Source organism: Colletes latitarsis, chromosome 6 (genome assembly GCF_051014445.1).
Source record: "Colletes latitarsis isolate SP2378_abdomen chromosome 6, iyColLati1, whole genome shotgun sequence".
Taxonomy (NCBI): domain Eukaryota; kingdom Metazoa; phylum Arthropoda; class Insecta; order Hymenoptera; family Colletidae; genus Colletes; species Colletes latitarsis.
Genome location: NC_135139.1, coordinates 26,838,943 through 26,859,377, shown reverse-complemented (window position 1 = coordinate 26,859,377; position 20,435 = coordinate 26,838,943). Strand labels below are relative to the sequence as shown.

Here is a 20,435-nt window from a genome sequence, read left to right as displayed (position 1 = left end):
AGATATGTAGAATATTTAAATAATATCATTTAAACGCGCCTACTTTTTCTTTTAATCGTTTTTTCTTCTACGTATTATATTTACGTTGTCATAGAAACAACACCAAACAAGCAGCCATGTCAAATTAGCCATTCTTGAGTGTTAAATAAAAGACGCATAAGACGAAATTTGCCGAAAATAGTAGCGTTGACTCGATTTTACGACACGAATCACTAATAGACGTGTAATTTGTGACATCTAGGGTTTTTTAATGGCAGAGGTGCTCTGTTGTGGGCGTTATTTTCGTAACGCATAACGATCTTGACAATACACGGACAAGGGTAGGAGAATGCTAAAAACTCACGAGTCCTAGCTCGAAGAGCATCAATTTAAAGTTTTCTCCGTGCAACAAGAAGCTTACCTGGAACAAAGACGTTTGGTATACCATATTCCCTTCGAGCGAAAAAAATTTATGGACAAGTTTTGGTCGCGATAATTCAACTTTATAAATTTCCCCTAGATATTTATTGTGTCGCCTCTTGGTTATGTCGATTACCGTAAAGTAGCGCTAGTGTGGCACTCTATATCTGACAACACCGCATACCCCGCCAATTGTGTCGTGACGTCGAACATCGAGAAGGTACGAAGTGGTTCGGTTACGCGGGCAGACGCTGGTTCGGTGAGTTTGCGGAGCGTAACGTAGAGGAAAATGGCGATGGCAACAACTCAAGTTAAGGGAAGTGGATGGCCAAGGAGAGCAAGTAATAGTTCGTTTGAAGGAAAAGTGGTTCAAAACCAATCTGTAACTATCAACAGGACAGTTAATTTGTAAGTGATAATCAGTATGTGACTTGATTACATTATTTTTTAGAGTTAATGTTTTGACTGCCTCTCCTGTAGAACTATGGCCGGTTAAGAGACGCTAGCAATTAAAATTATGTTCCTAATACCTTTCAATGCATCTTACATGGTACAACCATGAGACGGCTGTTCACCTTTTCGTTAAGTAATTGCGGAAATTTTAAGCAATAACATATTTTTATTAGTGTAGCGATTGTTCTATAATTTAGTAATTATTCATTTATATGCGTTATAATATGACATAACCAACTATTTTAACAAGCCTTGAAATTTTTAACGTGATTATGAACTTTCCACGGTTTCACTGTATTATGTTTTCGTTATTAAACTAAAGATGCGACCGTTTGCTTAAAATTTCCATGTATAGATTAAAACAATACCTTCTGTGCTTCATTTGCACATGGTATATTACATTTGAGTTATACTAAGTCCTGATTATTAAGAAACTGGAGAAAATTTGATTTTCATTACAATATTATATTTGTACGTATCATTACTGATGAATTTATAAAAGTTGTAGCCAATGTGTAACAAAATGCATTGACCTCTTTTATACATCGAATGTATATTTGCGTACAAAAGACATTTTTGTTATTTCTCGGTTACCTTAACAGTGTGACTGTTAATTTGTAATGCGTATATAATTGAAAATAGTTGTATTGTCGGTATTCACTTCTTTTTCTTGTACAATACGAATTACTTTGATGCCTTGTATAAAATGAAGAATGTACAAAATAATTACACAAGTTAAATTGTTATGTCCTAAGAGTTATGAAAACTGTAATTTTTTAAATGAAAAATATCTGTATTTTTTTTATTCGTAAATTGGCCTCTCAAGTTTTATGTAAAATAAAACTTACAGTACGAAACAATTTTGTAATTACATTGTTGTGAATGTATTTATTTTGTGTCGGGTAGTTAATAATTACATTTAATTATTAATCTAAGGAACTATATCACGTTCATAGATGTTACGAACGTTTTGAGTAATTCTTTATGAAACAGTGAACTGATTGTTTTAAAGTTAATAGGAAGAACTCATATAAAATATCATATATCACATTTTGGAATTTATATTTTTTATCGATGCGACATTTGTAATGTTCCAAATATACAACAGGACGTTGAAGAATGTAATAAATGTACTACATATCTACGAACACATTACAAAGCATCATTTGGCACTTATAAGTAAATAATGCTCTTAATTTATATAATGTAATGAATCAATTACATAGATATAAGTATTTTAATGAATTATTTACATTTTGGCATGCAAGTATTAATGATTGTGTAGCCTTCAGAAATACCAGAAAGAATTAGAAAATGATACTTGTGCTAACAAGAAGTTGTTAAAATCATATTAGTACATGATATTGAAAATGTATTCTGTTCTTTTATCATGTTGCACATATGATAAGAAAATATCACAGAACTATAACAGATAAGTATTATGTACTTTTAAACAAATGATACGAATACATTTGATAAAAGCTGTTTATGGCTACTGTGAAATGTAATATTATAAGTGATACACTAACGTGTTTGTATATATCAGCTGTAGTTGGCACTTTGTACTTTATAGTTAAGCAACCACAATGTATGTGGCTTCTATATAGTAACTTGCAATCATATGAAACAAAAAAGTATTATTTAACTTGTTATATGATACTTTGTTGAACACTGTTGAACATTGTATTTGTATACAAGCTTTGTAAATCTTACAGGTTTAAATTGTATTAATTGCCACATTAATAATTTCATTATACATGTTTATTTCTTTAATGTACATACATTTTTTAAACATGAGAATTGTCAAACAACATAAAGTTTAATTATTTTTACATTATAAATCTGTATGTTATTCTTCTTGTTTGCATGAACAATTATATTTTCTGTTTTGTATCAAATGTGGAAGTTGATGTAAGGTTACTGGAGAGAAAAGTTATATGCTCAAATTATCCAATGCAGTTGTGAGTACCTGTATAATCATTATGGTTATATACTGTAATATTGTTTGTGGAAATAGTGTTGAAGAGACTGGATTTAGTTACTGAAGGATTATATTAAACATATGAGAACCTAACACAAAAATACAACTCATTTATCATAGATATCCTTTGACAAACTATACATTTGGAACAAAAGAGCCACTCTTCGAGAAAGATCCATCGGTACCAGCAAGGTTTCAGCGTATGAGAGACGAGTTTGACAAAATTGGAATGCGACGCAGTGTAGAAGGAGTTTTGTTGGTACATGAACATGGATTACCACATGTTCTCCTTCTACAGTTAGGAACAACATTCTTCAAATTGTAAGTAGAAATTCTGTTTTAAAGGGGACGTATACATCTAGGAGGGTGAGCAAACAGGTTGATATTTATAATTTTCTTCCAACTAAACAATCAAATGTATAAAATCAGGATAAAATGCCTAGCGCGCTCCAATTAGAACTACGTATTTTGGTCAATTTTACGAATAACGGCTGAAAACCTTTATCGGATATCGGCAAAAGATCAATCTTGTAAAAATAAAACACGAGAAAAATCTATTTTTGTTTACTTCTCTAGATATATATATATGTATATATATATATATGTATGTATGTATATGCCTCCTTAATTTATAAAAAATTTTGTCGACATTTATCGATGTATGTGAACACTATTTGTGTTTACTTGTTTTTATAGGCCTGGAGGAGAACTAAATGCAGGAGAAGACGAGGTAGAGGGCCTAAAACGGCTCCTTACAGAGGTAACAGTTAGCACGACGCCTTATGCTACCTTACGAGGTAGCTAGGAGTGGCACTTTGATATGTTAGATTGTAACACTGTCTATGAACCTATTGTATCAATTCTAAAGATGTTTGTAGAACTTATGTAACCGGGCCTGTAGCTCAAAATAGGGATTTTTTCATTTATTATATTAGGACTTACACTTTTAGTGTGCTGCATGCCCGGACACTTCAATGTTCGTAGTAATAAAATTATAACTTGTTACATTATAAGTACCATGGTTAGCTAAGAACATTGTTCTTATTTCGCTCGTTGTATGTATTAGTTCAAACATGAAAGAGGCAAACCACGAAGATTGTAACATTATAAGAAGATTGTATTGTACATGCCATTGTTAATTTTTTGTTATAATCCGTGAAAAAAAAAAACAAAAAACAAAAGGGAAAATTGTATTAAATAATACATAGTTCTAACAATTCTCGGTAGAAAATAATTATTTAAAGTATGCGGGACTATGATTTTTCCTCGTGTGATCAATAGGCAGTTTCCAGATTTTATCTTATGCATTTATCGAGTTTCTAATTAAATTGACGCATATCTGTACAACAGCTGTTTCATTTAATTAGGTATCTGTAAGTGAAGAAAGCCGAAAGTATTTCAGCAAATACTTCTGGTCTGTACTACTGATTGTATAGAAGTTACAGGAACATATTAGGAAATCGTTGACGAGGTCAATTGTTAACAAAACTGATTACAACCGTTTTAAATATGTAACAATTATCGTGTAACCATGTTCTTAGTGAACTGAACGAAGAAGAATGTATCTTAAACCTATACATCAAACATACACGCAGTCTAGGGTAATTAAAGTAATAAGCAGTACAATATTTAAATAATTTTTAGACATTTGGACGTCAGGATGGAGTCAAGCAAGAATGGGTCATAGAAGATACCATTGGAAACTGGTGGAGACCTAATTTTGAACCACCACAGTATCCTTACGTACCGCCACATATTACTAAACCAAAAGAACACAAGAGGCTGTTCCTCGTTCAATTGCAAGAGAAAGGTATCATCTCTTTCTTTTAATAATAATTTGTTTCATTGGTAAATTAGTTGATAAGTTTATTAATTAATACTGCGATAAATGTTTGAACTTTCAGCACTATTCGCAGTACCAAAAAATTATAAATTGGTCGCGGCGCCATTATTTGAGTTGTACGATAATTCACAAGGATATGGACCTATCATTTCATCATTACCACAGTCGTTGTGCAGGTAATTAGAATGTAGTGTGTCATTTTACTGTGCCTTATTCCCTGTTTCATATTTAATTTCATTTTACAGATTTAATTTTATCTACATGTGAAAGAAAAGTGAGAAAGTGGAGTAATTTTATTTAAGTTAACAAAAACTATTATAAATACATGTTTGTGTGTATGAGATGACGAGTGAAAAGGTAAAAAGACTTGTTCTATGTACAATATGACGTGCACTAAAAATTAAATCATTTTTTAAGTAGTACTTATACAACTCATTCGCAATTTTAATCTCTAATCCTTGTATTTTCGTCATTTCTCCACTTTATGCTTAAGGATAGTGTCCATTATATCAACGTATGCTCTAAGCTGTACATATATTGTTAAACTTTATCGTTTATATGTATAATTCCGAAGTGTTTTAGTTCTATGTTATAAATCCTGTCATGAAAGATATTAAATTTAATATACATATAATTTTATGACAAATATAATTTTGTAAAACCGCAATAAAATTCACAAATTTTAATCGTATGAAAAGTAAATTTTATATTAACAAAAAACGTTGACGTTATTGAACACTCCCCCCAAATGTTTTAATAACAATTGTGTTACAATGAGTTTATGGAATATTTTCGTATTAACGAAAGTTTTTCGTTGCGAGTAACATCGAGTTAATAGCTGTGAATGTTAAGTAGTTTCTTTAAATATCGGATAGAATTGTTAATAATAGCAACCCTATTTATTACGTGAGGGAACACTTTTACGTTTACTAGCTTTACCGATTTTAGTAGTTGGGTTGACTATAGTTTCTAGAACTATGACTTTTTAAATGAAAAGATTGCTTTAAACCACTGATATTTCACGAGGTTGAAATCCCATTAAACGGTAGGTCTATTTTGTACCTTGTTTATAGTGAAATAGGTATACGTACATAGGTCGGAAAATAAAAATGCCTGGACAGTCGAGACTCGTAATTATATGCCGATTGACGAAAGTCGGATTTCAGCTGTTTCTAAAATTTTCAAAGCTGTGAAATACAGTTCTTGCATACGCGGCTGTGCATTAGTGTGCGCAAGTGGGGGGGTCAGTTTCCTTTGGGCACCGATCTGCCGTCTGGTGTACCGGTGTCACCTAGTCTGTGGTTCTAGATACCGCCATTTTGTATTTGGAAAGGTGTTTGAAACGTGCATCAACGTGTACATACCTGCATTCAAAAACAGCATAGAATAGTATTTATTTGAAATGTTATTGAAAACTTTTGTTTAATACGACAAAAAAATATACAAATTTATGGGAGAGATGACACGACAAAAAACTATTATGACACAGGTACATGCAAAAATAATAATGCTGTGTAAATTTAAGTCGAGATACGAAGTATCGTATCTTGGTAAGATTTTATCACTTTTCTCAAACACTTGAACGTTGATTCGTTCGCCGTAGATACAATTGGTGGAGAATGTTTTGAAAGAGTCTATGTACAGGGTCGATGTACTTCAGAAAAGACTTGATTCAAAACTATTGACAACGGAAAGTCGCGAACAGCTGGAGGCGGAATTAGAAGAAGTAAAGAAGGTACTTAAAAGAAATGCTGATGAAATACAAAACTTAAGAAAGCAGAACACAAAGTCATTTATGGTTGTAGCCAGTTTAGTTTTTGCATGTTTTCTGCTTTATGGATTATATTTAATGCTTTATGATAAAATATGATTAAACATTTTTTATTGTAATTGTGTTATTAATTTTATGCTCATTGATTGCCACAAGATGAAATATTATCCATATCATAAAACAAATTGCTTTTTATTAAACAATGTCTTTCTATATGCTACATATTTATAGATATTGGACCAAATAATATTCCATATAGACTAACTACTAGCTTTATCGTAGTTTTTATGATCTACCATGAAACAAAAGGGAGATAAAGACAATGTATAGCATATTTGCTAATCGTTTTTTTTTTTTTTATACAAATGTTTATTCAAAAATTGTTTTATCATGTTTTTGTTATAATAGAATGAGATTTACAGTTAAGTGATACAGTGCTATATACATTTAAGAGATAACATAATTATGGTTAACATCCAATTTCCAATGAAACCAATACTACATATGTATAGTACTATTTCACGAAATAAACTGCAATTGTCAATAATATTATTACGCAAATAATAGAAAAAAGAAATGCTTTCTTTATTTGAGTCTTATAACGAATATATTCCTGTACATTCAAAGATTAGTATCCATTAGATCACTGGCAATGTTGCGAACAATGTTAACGATGCAATATATTATTAATCTTGCAGAGAAAGTTAAAACATGTTAATTTAAGCAGTAATCAAATCATATTGTGGTGTTCCAGCAAGGCGACTTTGCATATATTTAGCATGTACTTCGGTATCCAAGTAACTGTTTTGAACTGCAGAGTTTTCTTTCATGGCGGACCTCCATTCCAACTGGAATTATAAATAGTAAATATATAATTATTATTTATATAATTTAATATTTAGGATAACAACAAATTTATATCAAACTATTTAACTAGTCGGCTTACCAATCTTTTGAAACGGTCGTGAGGTATTACAAATTGATTTCCGCGTAAAACTCTCATCATATCTGACCTTTCCCACCATGGCCATATCATGAAATCCAACATTCCAGGGGAATCACCATTAAAGAAAGGTGTTCCTCTTTTAGCAAGTTCCTTTTCAAAATGTTCTAGACCAGCTAGTGCATCCTCGAATACATCACGGTGTATAGATGTGGCAATGTACAACTAAAATAAAAGTATCTTTGTTATAATTACAAATTTTATTATAATAATTAACTATTTAACTATTTATTATAATAATTAAAAGGTTTGAATTAACCACATAAGTCAAAGACATATCAAATTAGAAACAGATGTACCTTGTATATAGTACTTATAACAGAGTTGAATCTATCGATCAATAACTTATCCTTAGCTTTAGCTAGAGGATTAATAGGGTACAGTTTGTTTTGTGGATATGCATCGTCTAAATATTCAGCAATGACAAGACTCTCGTACAAAGTTTCTCCTCCTTCCAACTCTATGCAAGGAACTTTACCCAAGGGACTTTTTTCCAACAACCAGTCAGGTTTATTGACCAAGTTTACATAAACAACATCGTATCTGTTAACATGGAATGTCTTTAAATATAAAATTAAAACATCTATTTCTAAACACTCGAAAATATAAAAGAGAAAGCAAAGGAGGATAGCAAAGCATAGATGTAACAAAAATTATAAATAAATATTAATATAGTAATAAATAAAAAATATGGATATTATCCTACTTAAAATCAACAAAAAGAAATTGCTGCGATATAAAATAGTTGGAAAAAAGTAAAAATGAATTAAAATACAATTCGGAAGGATCAATTTACTTACGGTATATTTTTTGCGTCTAGTACCAAATGAATTCTTTGTGCGTACGGACAGAATCGCATACTATATAAGCGTACTTTGCCAGGTATAAGGGGTGGGGCAACAGATCCTGGAGTACGGTAACATTAAAAGAATTATTTTCTAATGGCATAAATTTCGGATAATACGATTTTACCAGCAGCTAGATGTTTGGAACTCATCGTCATCCTGGTTGAATCGTCAATCGGAAAGCTTTCGATAATTTCAACGCCCAAACGTGCAATACACCTTTCACTCAATAATGTTTCATATTTCCTTGTAGCCTAAACAGTCTAATAACATTGACGACTGTTCAAGGTTTCTACGTGTAGGTTACTCGGATGTAATTCCGGTAAAATCTTTCTCTCGAGTTTACATATATCTACTGGTACTTTTATACTTGTAATTATTAGAATGCGTTCCAAAACTAATCTTTCCGTGCATATTCATATTAGTTATTTTCTATTAATATTCTTTTTTTGTGTTTTTTGAGGCAACAGAAAATTTTCGATTGCAAAAATTTGAAAATGTTATATTTGGTTCATGGCTAGTAACCTTCTTATAGAAAGATTCTAGCGTATAGCGAAGAAAATTCTAGAGTATTGTAGACGATAACTAGGAATGTTTAGTGTTTAAGAGTTGTTTTCAGAAGGTGGAACACTAGCTCCACCTGCAATCTTTAAATATTTGAAACTGTAACGGTTACAGAACAGTTTGTTCAAACGTGCAGTGGTTTTTGAGTAATGATATTAAATAAGTGTACGATTTTTATTAGAACTTTAACTGTGTGTGAGCAAGAATCTTATTCTCCGAGCAACGCAAGAATTGGAAAGCTCTTGTATTATCGATTGTTGTATCGCGTACGTATTTTACATGTATACTAGTATACGCAGAATTAATTTCGTGGTTAGAGATAGATCGACGATTATTTCGTTTTCTAGTCGTCTTTTTGCGACGTTAGTTTTCTGTTTTTCGAAGATTTAATTCGACTCTATAATGCTAAAGTCCTAGTATAGACATAAAATTACTATAAAATGTAATAGGTAACTAATTATATTTTTCCAAGTATGTGAATTTCCTCGGTTAGCATGACCAAAGTGGAGAGTCGTTTTCATAGCTAACATTGAATTTTTGACCAAGTTAATTATTCCACGGCAATATTATACGCAATTTTTTTACTCTCTTCATTAAGTTTTATAATTTAAAAAAGAATTCATTAGGAACCTTTACAAAGTTCCTTCCCCCAATTTTGATGAAACTTCGCAAGTTTGTAGAGCCGTTGAAAGCAACGGGCTTGCATTTATGTATCTGTGATTTCTCTATAATTCCTATTATTTTTGTCCCGACGAGAAGTATATGCTATTTAATTTGCGGAAATAATTAGCTATAATTATTATTAGATTAAATAATATAGAATTAATAGTCGTAAACTTGTAGTCTCAGCGATTTCGTCGACAAAACGCAGTAGTTCCCATTTCTGACGCTAGATGGTTATTCGCTAGATGGACTCTACAGATGATTATTCACATTCAAATTGTGCGTGTTTGTGGTTTCCTTAGAACTTTACTTGTGTTACTTGTTCTTTATGTTTCTAGGAAAAATAGGCTACTTTATTGTAACCAAATGTACTTTTTAAAAACTTTTAATCTAACACGATTGAGTTGTAAAAAAGAATAGAATTCAGGAAGCAAATAGTTACCCAGGACACAGTTAACAAAATGGTACGAGCTAATGCGTATTTTTAAGGGGAAACATTCCGTGCGAGCAGTATTAGATCAGACATTGTGGTCAGCCATTATTCTACTTGTAGTAGCACGTTCTCTTTAACACGTCGACTGCTACATCAGTTTACCAGTGTTGTTTATAGCTTTATTCATGAAAATAAACATTCTTTTTTCCAATGTTTCTAACATTGTTTATTCGTTGTAGATAGTTTACTTGACGATGCAAGGGACGAGTCACTGGATGATAAAGAGGTATACTAGAATTTTCGACATAACTACAACAACGCATATCGGATAAGTTTGATTCGTGCAACAATTTGCATATTACTCTATAAAGACGCAATCGTTCTACGAGACTTGAACAATACATGCAAGTTGTTTCGTAATGTTTTTTGAAACGCTCAACTATTAGCACGTTTATCTCATCGACGTTGAAATAACTCTCGTTGAAAGTTTCTAAAGGAAAATAAAAATTCATGGGACAGCAGGTTAGAGCACTTGGAAGATACTCGGACGGGTCGTCGATCTCTCTTGATTGCTGGAAATTTTTTGCAAACCGTGCATTGCGTTACGATTTCCATCTTGAACAAGGAAATTACCAAAAAGAGGGTTAATCTGTCGATTGGCCGGCACTCAGCCCGGTGTCTCTATCAGGGCCCAACTCCTATCCGGTCGTAATAACCGTACACAGAGGATCAGACGGCCAGGTTAGGTAAGTGGTATCGCGAAGGACGCACACGTAGGTGGATACGCGAGGGTGGCGAAGGGTGGGATAGAGAATCTCGGGTCGAGGGTGGCGAGGACGGGGGTGGAACGGCGCGGGCGCTGATTGGTAGCAGAATCGATTAGCCGAGCCGAGCTAAACCTCCGGTACCGCGGCAGCTTCGACGACGCCACGAATTTCCCGAATGGGGGTTTCCCGTTGGGGCGGGCCCGAATCCAGGGAATACCTCGGCGTTCTCCATGGCAACCCGACCAATTCGCCAACCGCCGACAACCAAGGCTGACCTACCGTGTGTTGCTTATTTTTCTTTCGTTCCATTCTTCGTTTTATTTTCATCCAACCCCCACCAAAGAGCTGTCTCGCCCCAGCGTTCGTCGTTCAGCGTTGCTATCCTTTGTGTCTGCTCCTTTCCCTTTGTCTCCTTTCTATTTTTCTGGCTTTCGTTTACGCTGCAAGAAAGAGAGAGAGAGAGAGAGAGAGAGAGAGAGAGAGAGAGAGAGAGAGAGAGAGAGAGAGAGAGAGAGAGAGAGAGAGAGAGAGAGAGAGAAACAGAACGACGGAGAAGAGGCGAAACGGTATTACGTGCCTTCCACCTCTTTCTCGTCCGCCTAACTTCGGGCACAAAGCTTCGCGCACATATACCTCGTTACGCAATCTCCGGCCGTGTACGTGTGCACAGATACGAGAGAGGGCACATTGATTTTGCCGACGACTGATACAACCCCGTCGGCACGTTTAATTAGAACATGGCGACTTTAATACAAGCGCACGACAACAAGAACAACAACAGCGCCCCTTCCCCATCCCCACACGCCCCCATTTCTGTTGTGTGTCTCTTCACCGTCCGCGGCACACGGTGTTCTTCCCTCCTTCGTTCCTTTTCCTAGCTTTCTTCTGGCGGCGGTGTCTCTCGCAGGCCCGCGTCTTCTGATCTCCGACAAAACTTGGCTCTTTCTCCTCTCCGTAGTTCGAAGGGGTCGCTTATCTACCTAGCCTAACGCGGTATATGCTAGTGCCAGACACCCCGTCGCTTTCTCTCTCCCTCTCATCCATCATCGTCATCATCGTCACCGTTATTATTATCATCCATTTCCAGTTCGAGAACACGTACACACACACACACACACACACGTGCGCGCGCGCACACACACACACGCACACGCAGTCACATTCGTACGCGTCATCGTTTCGTCTCCGTTCTGTTTCACGCTCGGCTCAGTCAATCTTACGTTGCATCTTTCGCATATCGTTCACACGGACAAACATTCTCGCGCTAAGACTATGTCCTCTACACGCCTACGCTACACATGAAAACACCCTATCTACATTTAGAGCCCGTCGACGTTCCATGGAACCAGATTGGAAAATGGGGTTCGGACGGGGTCGCTTTTCCACCGGCGATGGGCTACGGACACGTCGAATCGCTTCAAATATTATTCTTAATGCCAAGAGTTCGTCAACACTTTGTTGGATCTTGAGAGTCTAGAAATTTCTTACCCTTTTTTAACGTGGATTCTTTTTACTTTCAGACAAGAATCATGCAAGGTGTTTTATAGTCTGAGGCACCTGGTGGACAGAGAACACAAACAACGAGAAAAGTTCGTACGAACATGTGCTCTGCTTCGCCTTCTTTCATACAACATAGATTAATCTGATCTCAAAATCTGCCTATTAAAATGTTCGAGCTTGTGTCAAAGTTCCATTAGATTTTAATTTTCACCTCGGTCGTTTCAAATCTCAACCGAAGGTAGCCATTTTGAACACCAAAGCGCGTTACTCGATCACGAAAATGACTGTAACTAGGAAACAAGATTAAATAGGGCACACGTTTATACGAACATTTTTCGACTTTGTTCGTATATTACGAATAGTCTAAGAAAATTCGAATCGTGTTCTCACCACCCTGTGTACGATTGTAAGGACTTGTCTTTTGGATAGAGTCTGTTATTCGATCAGCTCTACACGCGAGAAAACCTTAGAGTTTCTAAATACTCGAGACTTTCAAGATCGGAAAGTTTCGAGAACTTCTAGCACCGAATAACAAAGATTCAAGATGCCCATCGTCGTTTTTACACGTTCCGGAGAACGACCGTCCACGGCTAATTCCACGGAGCGCTCGACGGGTCGGTACGCTAATCGTCAGAGTAATTCTAAGGATGCTTACGTCTTACGAATGGTATGATACAGTATACGACTTAAGGAGTTACGCTTCTTCGACAGAGGTACACCTTTCGCGGCGGGGTAGATCGTCGACAGGTAGTCTCGTTGCTTCGACAACTATTTTTTCACCCCCGAGTCCTGGAGACCTACCCCCCCACCTTTCGTACATAGATAGAGCGACCGCATTTCTAGCGTCTGATTAGTGAGAAACGACAGTGAACGCGACTGGGGGATTTTACGCTCTGTTTTGATATGACTCGACGTTGTACTTTTCAGTCTCGGTTATTGCGACTCGAACTCTCGTCGATCCGGGTACATTGAATCGATCTGGGGATTCGTCGATCTTCTACCCGGAGTTTCCTTTTTTTTTTTTTATCGATCGTTTTTTTGCACATTATTTTTCTGTTCCCATTTCGCAGGGATACCGGATGAGAAGAAGATCCTCTCGGGAGATTGTTTCGGAGCTTGTCGTTCTTGGTGCTCTGTTTATCGAGTTAATTTAGGTACAAGGAGTGTTCTCCCTACCGGATTTCGATGACACTTGTAAGATGGTTAGAAATAGGGGGCACGTATCTTTTTCGTAGGGTAAGTTTGGTTCGGAAGGGGTTGCGAAGCATCAGAATTTTAAATATGGAGATTTCTTCGACTTTACGCTCTTCGAAATTGGATAAGTATAATAGTTTGAATGTTTTGTCCAAGTCTGTTGCTTTGTATTTTAACTGGTGAAATAATTTTTAGGAATCCTCGAAACTCTCGAAATCTCACGATCGAATCTTAGACTGGTTTTTACGTGAATTTCGTTGATCGTTCGCAGCTGACCTCCAACCTCGAGAAACATGTCTCGCGATCACTTTTACGAACGGTGATATGCGGTTCCTCTATCTATACTTTGTTATGTAACAAATAAGTTAAAAGACTTTATAATACACGCATTACACTTGGCCCGAATCGAACATGGCTCACATTCCCGAGCGTTTTGTCGTCGATGATGGTGTCTAGCTTTGTCTCTAACTTTTCAGTGTTTAACCAGTGTTTTCCAAAGTAGGGAGGAGGAGGGCGCCGTACAATTTAAAGGAAAGTTAACACGGAACAATCGATCAATGATTAATCGAAGTCAGCCGATAACAATTCTATTAAACGATTTCATGAAACTTACAAAGTCAGTAAACGCAACTTAATTCCGAATTAAATAAATTAAGTGTAACGAAAACTCTTTGTTTATACATTTTTGACGCGGAAATAGACTTTTATTTTCAAGGGAACGCCTTTAGAAACCACTGGTTCAATCTTTTCGAACTTGGCGTTTCAATTTCGAATTGATATCTTCTCGATTCTATTCAGTTTGTTCGACGATAGTTGGATGAACGATGAGAAACCGCTTCGTCGCCGCTGCCGTTAAGGGACGCCCCCTTTAAAATGTGCATGTTCGATTCCATCCAGTCGGAAATGCCGACGTTTCTCTACGGAAGTACGCCGGCTTGTTATTCTCCGTGCAAGGCGACGTTCTTTTGGACAGGATGATTCTCGACACGCGGTTTATCGCGACGTTACAAGCGAATGATTTACAATCAGGCAACGTTCGACGCGAGATAAGAAATTCCTCAATTTTTCCGAAGATTTTTAAATGAAAAAGTTATAAATTTCATTTACTTTAGAACGATGTAGTTTTTCTTGAAATAGAAAACTTCCTCGAGGTATCGCCATTTTAATATCAACGATCGCTGTCGGATAAGATGGCTGACGAGAATCGTCTTGCGAACGTGCAACCCTGTACTTACGTAATCCATTATATTGTATGTACAATGTTCTTACAATAATTCGAGCGCACCGTCGGCCATGAACGGGAGCTTCTGGAACAATTTTCAGCGATCCACGTCGATCGCTCTTTACTGGGATTGGATCGAACGATCCGAGAGACGCGGGATCGATTCGATCGTTAAATCTGTCCACTCGCGTGATCTATTTCGGTAGCCCTTCGATGCAAAACTAACGTGAAACAGAAAATATAAAATAATACGTGTTCGCGACTGTAGAATTTTATCGCGTACGTTCCATGCGATTTTACTAATTGTTCCGCATTTATTTCGTCAGATGGCATATAAGCGAGGCTTCGCTGAAATGGACACTGACCGGTGTTAAGAAATGGCGACACAAGAGTACCACTTAAACAAACCAAGTTGAACTTTTGGAATCATGCAAGAATTGATCGACCCAAACGATCTAACGTTTCGCGTTTGATAGCAAGAACACTGACGGTACTCTATAGGTGAGTCTTCGTAGAGTAGTATTTCCAAGTTTCTGTTCCCACAAAAGCTCTCTCGGAACAAACGATAACGTATCGATGGAAAAATCCAAGATCCAACGTTGGTCACGGGTCGGTAACCGCGAGTGGACGGATCAGAGCGACTCGTAGACGTGCAACCGATCCGGAAACGAAGATTCGAAAGCCGGTCAGGCCGACGGGTGCACGTAGACCGCGGTTGACGGCGGTCTCTTTAATTTTCTCGGTAGAAACTCGTTAACGTGGCGTACCCAACGCGCCCCAGTGCTCGGCGGTGGGTCATGCGTAGTGCGGATAGGTGCCCAGATGAGGCGGCACATGGCCAGAGGCCGTGTGGTGACCCGCGTACAGGTTAGCACCCGGACTCGTGGACCAATAGCTGGATGCTGATTGGAAGAGGCCACCTGGAACGGAGACCGACACCGAGGCGGCCGGCGGCGGCATAAGGTTCAGCTTTGCGTGCCCGTAACCGGACATGAACAGCTCGCTTTGGTATTTGTAGGCGGCTGGATCCGCCGCCGCGGGCTGCGTCGCCGCTGCCAGGCCCTGGAAGTCGAACTTGTACGCGTACCTCTTCCCGTGGACCTTTGTCATGATGTTTTTGTCGTAATAGTACCTGCAAGCAGAGGAAAATCTGCTCGTTGCACACCGTTCGCTCGATCCCACTGCGATCCCATTTGGGGGGAGAGGGATGGCGGAGGGTTCAACTATTAACTGGTTGGCATTTCTGTCAGAGGTGAGGGATGCTGTCCAGGTGAAATTACCGGAGTTTTAAGTCAGCACTTGGATGGGTTCGAGTTTGTTTAGAAAATTGGGGACGTAGTATAGTCGACGCGTCTGTTAGTTTGTTTGCTCGATTATAGCGAAAAAGCTTAAAAAGTTGTTGGAGCGTAAACAGTGGCAGATTTGGCGCGATAGCATCAAGTTTGGCAGCTCCGGCTGTAACTTTTCGCGTCGACGTCGGTTACGGCTGCAGAAGAACGGAGGGAAGGGAGGGCCGAAGAGCGAGCAGTCGCGTAATATAATCAGTCGATCTGATCGAAAAATAATAGCCGCGTCTGCCGTCGGTCTGACTGTCGGTGATTGAAATTTCTCTCCCCTGGCCTCCGTCCCGATGGCTCCCGCGCGCCGAACGAATTTACTTTCTCTCCGGATCTTCGATACGGACGTTTACCCATTAAATGTTGGGCGTTTGATGGATTTTTCTTCTTCTTTCGCTGGGGTTTCTTTTTTTTTTTTCAAACTCGATTCTGGCTCGCGAGAAGAAAATAATTAAGTAATTCGTCTGCTCGTCTCAAAGCGGACCAATTTCTCGATGCCAGAATTCGATACACTAATGGACTCCGAGAATAAGATATTTTAAAATTTATTTAAACAGAGAAGGATTTATGCTCCGCCAGTGGGAAAAATAGTTTTGAAACGAAGGATACGGAGCGTCACTCACCTCAAAGCCCTCGACAATTTGTCATAATTCATGTTAGGCTTGGACTTCCTTTCGCCCCAGCGTCTCGCCACCTCGTCGGGGTCGGTCAACTTAAATTCACCATTGGTTCCTTCCCACGTAATGCACGCTGCGTTACTCGAGTCCGACAGTAGCTCGAGCAAGAATTGCCAGAGCTGAATCTGACCGGAACCGGAGCTTGCGAGACGACTGCTCGTCGCTCCGAACATTTGATACGGATCTGGAAATCATCGAGAGAAAACGGCGCGTATTAATTTGGAAACTATCCCAAAGGCCTAATCATCGTTATCATCCTACAGTATTTTAGGGAAATCGGTTTTTCCAACCGAGTTTCTACAGAGACGATTGTCAACCATTTCCCGCGACGAAGAAAACGGTTTATTTTCCTTCGGAGATTGTTTCCACTTTCGAGATTAAACGATCGTTAGGGGCACGAAATTGCCGAAATTAGCCGAGCGGTTTTGTTCTCGCGTGCTGCGCGCGGCAGAAACCGCGGAAGATCGCGTCCGGTTCGTTCGTCGAGAACGAAGCTACGTAAAATTTTCGTTTCTTCGTTTCGCCAACCGAGTCGAACGTAATCTTTTTTCTCCGTATTTCCCCTGCCCGAACATATACCTATCCATTACACGGTTGTTTCCCCAGCGCTCCCTGTATCGCCCTTTAAAAGCCTTACAATGCGTCATCACCGTCGTTCGCTACTGCTCAGACCTGGAGTGCCCTACAACCGTACAAAAGGATATAATCGCAACCCTACAATAGAATGGAAGTTCGTTTGGATCATAATAATTTCAATTGAAGGAACGAACGACGGAGTGGTTCAAAGGGCGTGCACGGAATGTCTTCCGAGAGAGCGAACACTGCAAAACCGAGCATCGCGCGACAGATCTACCAGTACGCGACCGCCACGCGACAAATACGCCGGACCAATTTCAATCTAGATTTCATTATTTTGTTCCAACGATCTTGCAAACTAGAACGATTTGTGTTTTAGCTGGAAGCTTATCGGGGAAAGCAGCTGGTCGAAGAAGAGGAACAATGGCGGAAACGTAGCAAGTAAAAGATCCGAGGGAAAATTTCAACCTCGACCGGCTCAAGACGTCTCCCATAAAAATACGTTTCGTCGATTATGAGGGGGGAGGCAGAGGGGTGGTTGGTGAATGGTCGGACCTCAAAGGTCGTTTCGCCCGATGAATCCCCTGAAATGCGTGGCGCAGTGATCGCCTTTCGATCGAACGGTAATTCACTTACAAGTTAATAATGGGAAGGGGCGCGGTACACCCATTTATCTAGCCGAGCGAGGGAACCGGAATCGCCGACAGAAATAGTGAAACGCTACTGTTACTCTCGGGTTCTGTATCTCTTTGGTTGGTCAGCCAAGAAAATAGGAAACTCGATGGATACCACTGACCCTGTTCCCACTTTCAGAATCTATGTTCTCCCGGTCGAATCGCGCGTTTATCCTATTCCGACGTAAATTTACTCTAATTTGCATGGGATCCTCGTCTCCGCAAACTTCGTATTCACCCTTTATTTCATGCAAATCCACGATGCCCGTTGGTAAACTTTCGATCGTGATCCGATAATGAAATGCTGATTCCGTGAAAAATGGAGGAAAGCAGCGAGGATATGGACAATTCTATCGGACGCATTGTTAGTCGAATTTTCTTCATTTGCTCGGCAATGGCTTCAAACCCGAGCAAACATCCCCAAAGATTTTGCAAATATAAATTTCAGGAACTTTATATTTTCGCGTACTTTTTATTTTATTCGTCGTTTATATCGTGTACCTTGCGTCGTGATTTCGGACGAATTAGGGTAATAGATTTTGCGTTTGTAATACTTGTAATGGCAGGAACGGAAGCACAGAGGCCGTTCTCGGAGCACTTATTTAAAGCTATTGATCAGTCGGAAGGAGTAATTTTTGGGCGTGGCGGTAAAAAGTCAGGCCTGAAACGAGGGGGTTTGCGTGATTAGCGACGAACGTAATAATCGTGAAGGTCATTCCGTGCAATTGCTTTGGCAAAATTGCTGTCGATTGTGTCACGCACGAGTGCTTATTCCTCTATAGCGTGTGATAATTTTTTAAGCCCGCGGACACCCTTCGTTATCTTCCTAATAGCGCGATAATCGACGCTTTATTTATCACAGGTGTTAAATATTCGCTTTTTCGTCGTTCCATGTAGCGAGTACTCGATTTAAAACAATATATACATATCTATCCTACGTTGTTTTTATTATCGTTAAAATTTAAAATGTTTGCGAGTGTTTAAGTATTTCCGAACAGTTTCAAGTGCTCCTTTTAGGTATGCGCTACCTACTATCGATTAAGGTGAAACTATTTAGAAGTTTAACTCTATCTCCAACGTAGATTAACGCTATAATGGCCATTGACGTTACGATGATGTAATTTATGCATTGAGAATTAGATACTTTTTGCGTTCCAGGTATTTTCACAATGATATTAGTAAAGGTACGATATACGGCCAGTAAAGTGTTAATAAAGGTGTAGTGCTTTAACTTCTCAAAAATATCTACCTACTACATACCAGGCTGCCTGAGGTGGGTGTGCGTGTCCAATGCTGATTTGGATAAGCTGCTTCCGTAACCTGGAAAAAGATAGACACAAAATTATGTTCTAAACCTTTCGGGTTGCCTGCTTTGTTAGAAACTGAATGAGTCTGAGTTAGTTTGAACAGCGATAGCGTCGCCTTCTCTTTTAAAAATGTAATCTCTAAAATTCGGAACCCTGTTCCATTAACGTTCGATCGCGCGACAGCGTCCAAGACCGGGCAAGACATTAATTTGCACGATCAAACATCATTCAGAATCCATTACCGTATCACAAACACCAAATTTGCTCGTTCGAAGGCTCGTTTCGTCCTGATTATTCCAACGAAAAGGTTTAATTTTCGCGGAACGAATTCGCGAAAGCGAGGAAAATTGGTTCGATCGGTCTTGTCAGGGTAAATCGGTCGGTCCGTCGAAGATGAAAAAGTACAAGCTCGGTCGGGCGTTAGAATCCGTTAGAGAGGATTTCCGTGTAGGCAAACACGGGGCTGAGTGCTCCGTATACGTTTCTCCCTGCTTCTCGTCCCATCGACATTTCGTTGCTTTCCTCCGCCTTATCAGCTCTCCGACTCCTCTTGGCGTGTACGTGTGCCCTGGCTACGGCTAAGCCAGACCCAACGGTCACGTTTTCGCACGAGTGTGCAATCTGTTTAAGGCACAATGCCCCTTAATTTCGCCTCGTTATATGCTCTCGTTACGGGAAATCCCTTCTGTCGTCCGATATCGTGCTATCGGTTTGATCTTCGGTATCCACTACCGGTGGATTCCCCAAATCGGAACTCGGAATAAAGATTTCCCTTTGAAATCCAACAGTTTTCCCAACACCAAAGGCGTGATACTGTGCTTGACAGGATAGAAACTTTTATATTTATAGAGGAATGTATACAGGTGCCACTAGAAGTGGTTTGAAATTGGGTAGAAGAACCTATTTGTTGGGCCTTGAAAATAAATTGGTATTTATTATTAATGGGTTAAGTGTACGGCTATTTTTGCAGTCACCGTGTAGATGAGTACGGCAGGACGAGTTGTAGGAATCTCTTCTAAATAAATTCCGTATTCCTTTTTCAGTCCATCGGCATCCCTGGAATGTGCGAGGCAGATGCTACCTCTAAATAGCAGTTGGTGTTAAACAATTTGATTTCGTCTCTGATTGGGAGCCTTGGCCGAGGGCGAGGATGCCTCGGGTCCAGGTCGTGGGGTCCGCCGCAATCAGTGCCGCCGCGGGGCTACGAGCTTCCTTTGTCCGCGTCA

General features: G+C 38.8%; 4 protein-coding genes across 6 annotated transcripts in view; 2 read left to right on the top strand and 2 right to left on the bottom strand.

The window, feature by feature from the left end:
• The first annotated feature begins 463 nt into the window (after positions 1–463).
• Positions 464–5,310, top strand: Cpsf5 (cleavage and polyadenylation specificity factor subunit 5). Its single transcript, XM_076766745.1, has 6 exons — positions 464–807; positions 2,954–3,154; positions 3,530–3,593; positions 4,478–4,643; positions 4,738–4,852; positions 4,922–5,310. The coding sequence occupies exons 1-6, from the start codon at positions 689–691 to the stop codon at positions 4,941–4,943; spliced, it is 687 nt and encodes a 228-aa protein (XP_076622860.1). The 5' UTR covers positions 464–688; the 3' UTR covers positions 4,944–5,310.
• Positions 5,311–5,971: 661 nt separating this feature from the next.
• LOC143342512 (uncharacterized) lies at positions 5,972–7,336 on the top strand. Of its 2 annotated transcripts, XM_076766478.1 has the most exons (3): positions 5,972–6,165; positions 6,280–6,411; positions 7,202–7,336. In XM_076766478.1, exons 1-3 carry the CDS (start codon positions 6,127–6,129, stop codon positions 7,223–7,225), a joined length of 195 nt encoding a protein of 64 aa, XP_076622593.1. In that variant the 5' UTR covers positions 5,972–6,126; the 3' UTR covers positions 7,226–7,336. The 2 variants fall into 2 exon arrangements, with proteins under 2 accessions (XP_076622593.1, XP_076622592.1); XM_076766477.1 differs by lacking the exon at positions 7,202–7,336 and having other exon boundaries at positions 6,280–6,994.
• Positions 7,009–8,765, bottom strand: LOC143342511 (pyrimidodiazepine synthase). Its single transcript, XM_076766476.1, has 5 exons — positions 8,423–8,765; positions 8,251–8,356; positions 7,750–7,993; positions 7,394–7,615; positions 7,009–7,295 (listed from the first exon to the last, which is right to left on the bottom strand). Exons 1-5 carry the CDS (start codon positions 8,451–8,453, stop codon positions 7,167–7,169), a joined length of 732 nt encoding a protein of 243 aa, XP_076622591.1. The 5' UTR covers positions 8,454–8,765; the 3' UTR covers positions 7,009–7,166.
• Positions 8,766–11,216: 2,451 nt separating this feature from the next.
• The window catches only part of Ets65a (DNA-binding protein D-ETS-3), a 47,179-nt gene continuing 37,960 nt past the window's right edge, over positions 11,217–20,435 (bottom strand). The window contains exons 4-6 of one of the 2 annotated variants that reach the window (XM_076766609.1): positions 19,163–19,222; positions 16,599–16,836; positions 11,217–15,770 (exon numbers count right to left, since the gene is read on the bottom strand). In XM_076766609.1, coding sequence (XP_076622724.1) covers positions 15,434–15,770; positions 16,599–16,836; positions 19,163–19,222 — 635 coding nt within the window. In that variant the 3' untranslated portion in view covers positions 11,217–15,433. The remainder of the gene's footprint in view (positions 15,771–16,598; positions 16,837–19,162; positions 19,223–20,435) is intronic. The other variant, XM_076766608.1, reaches the window with a different exon arrangement.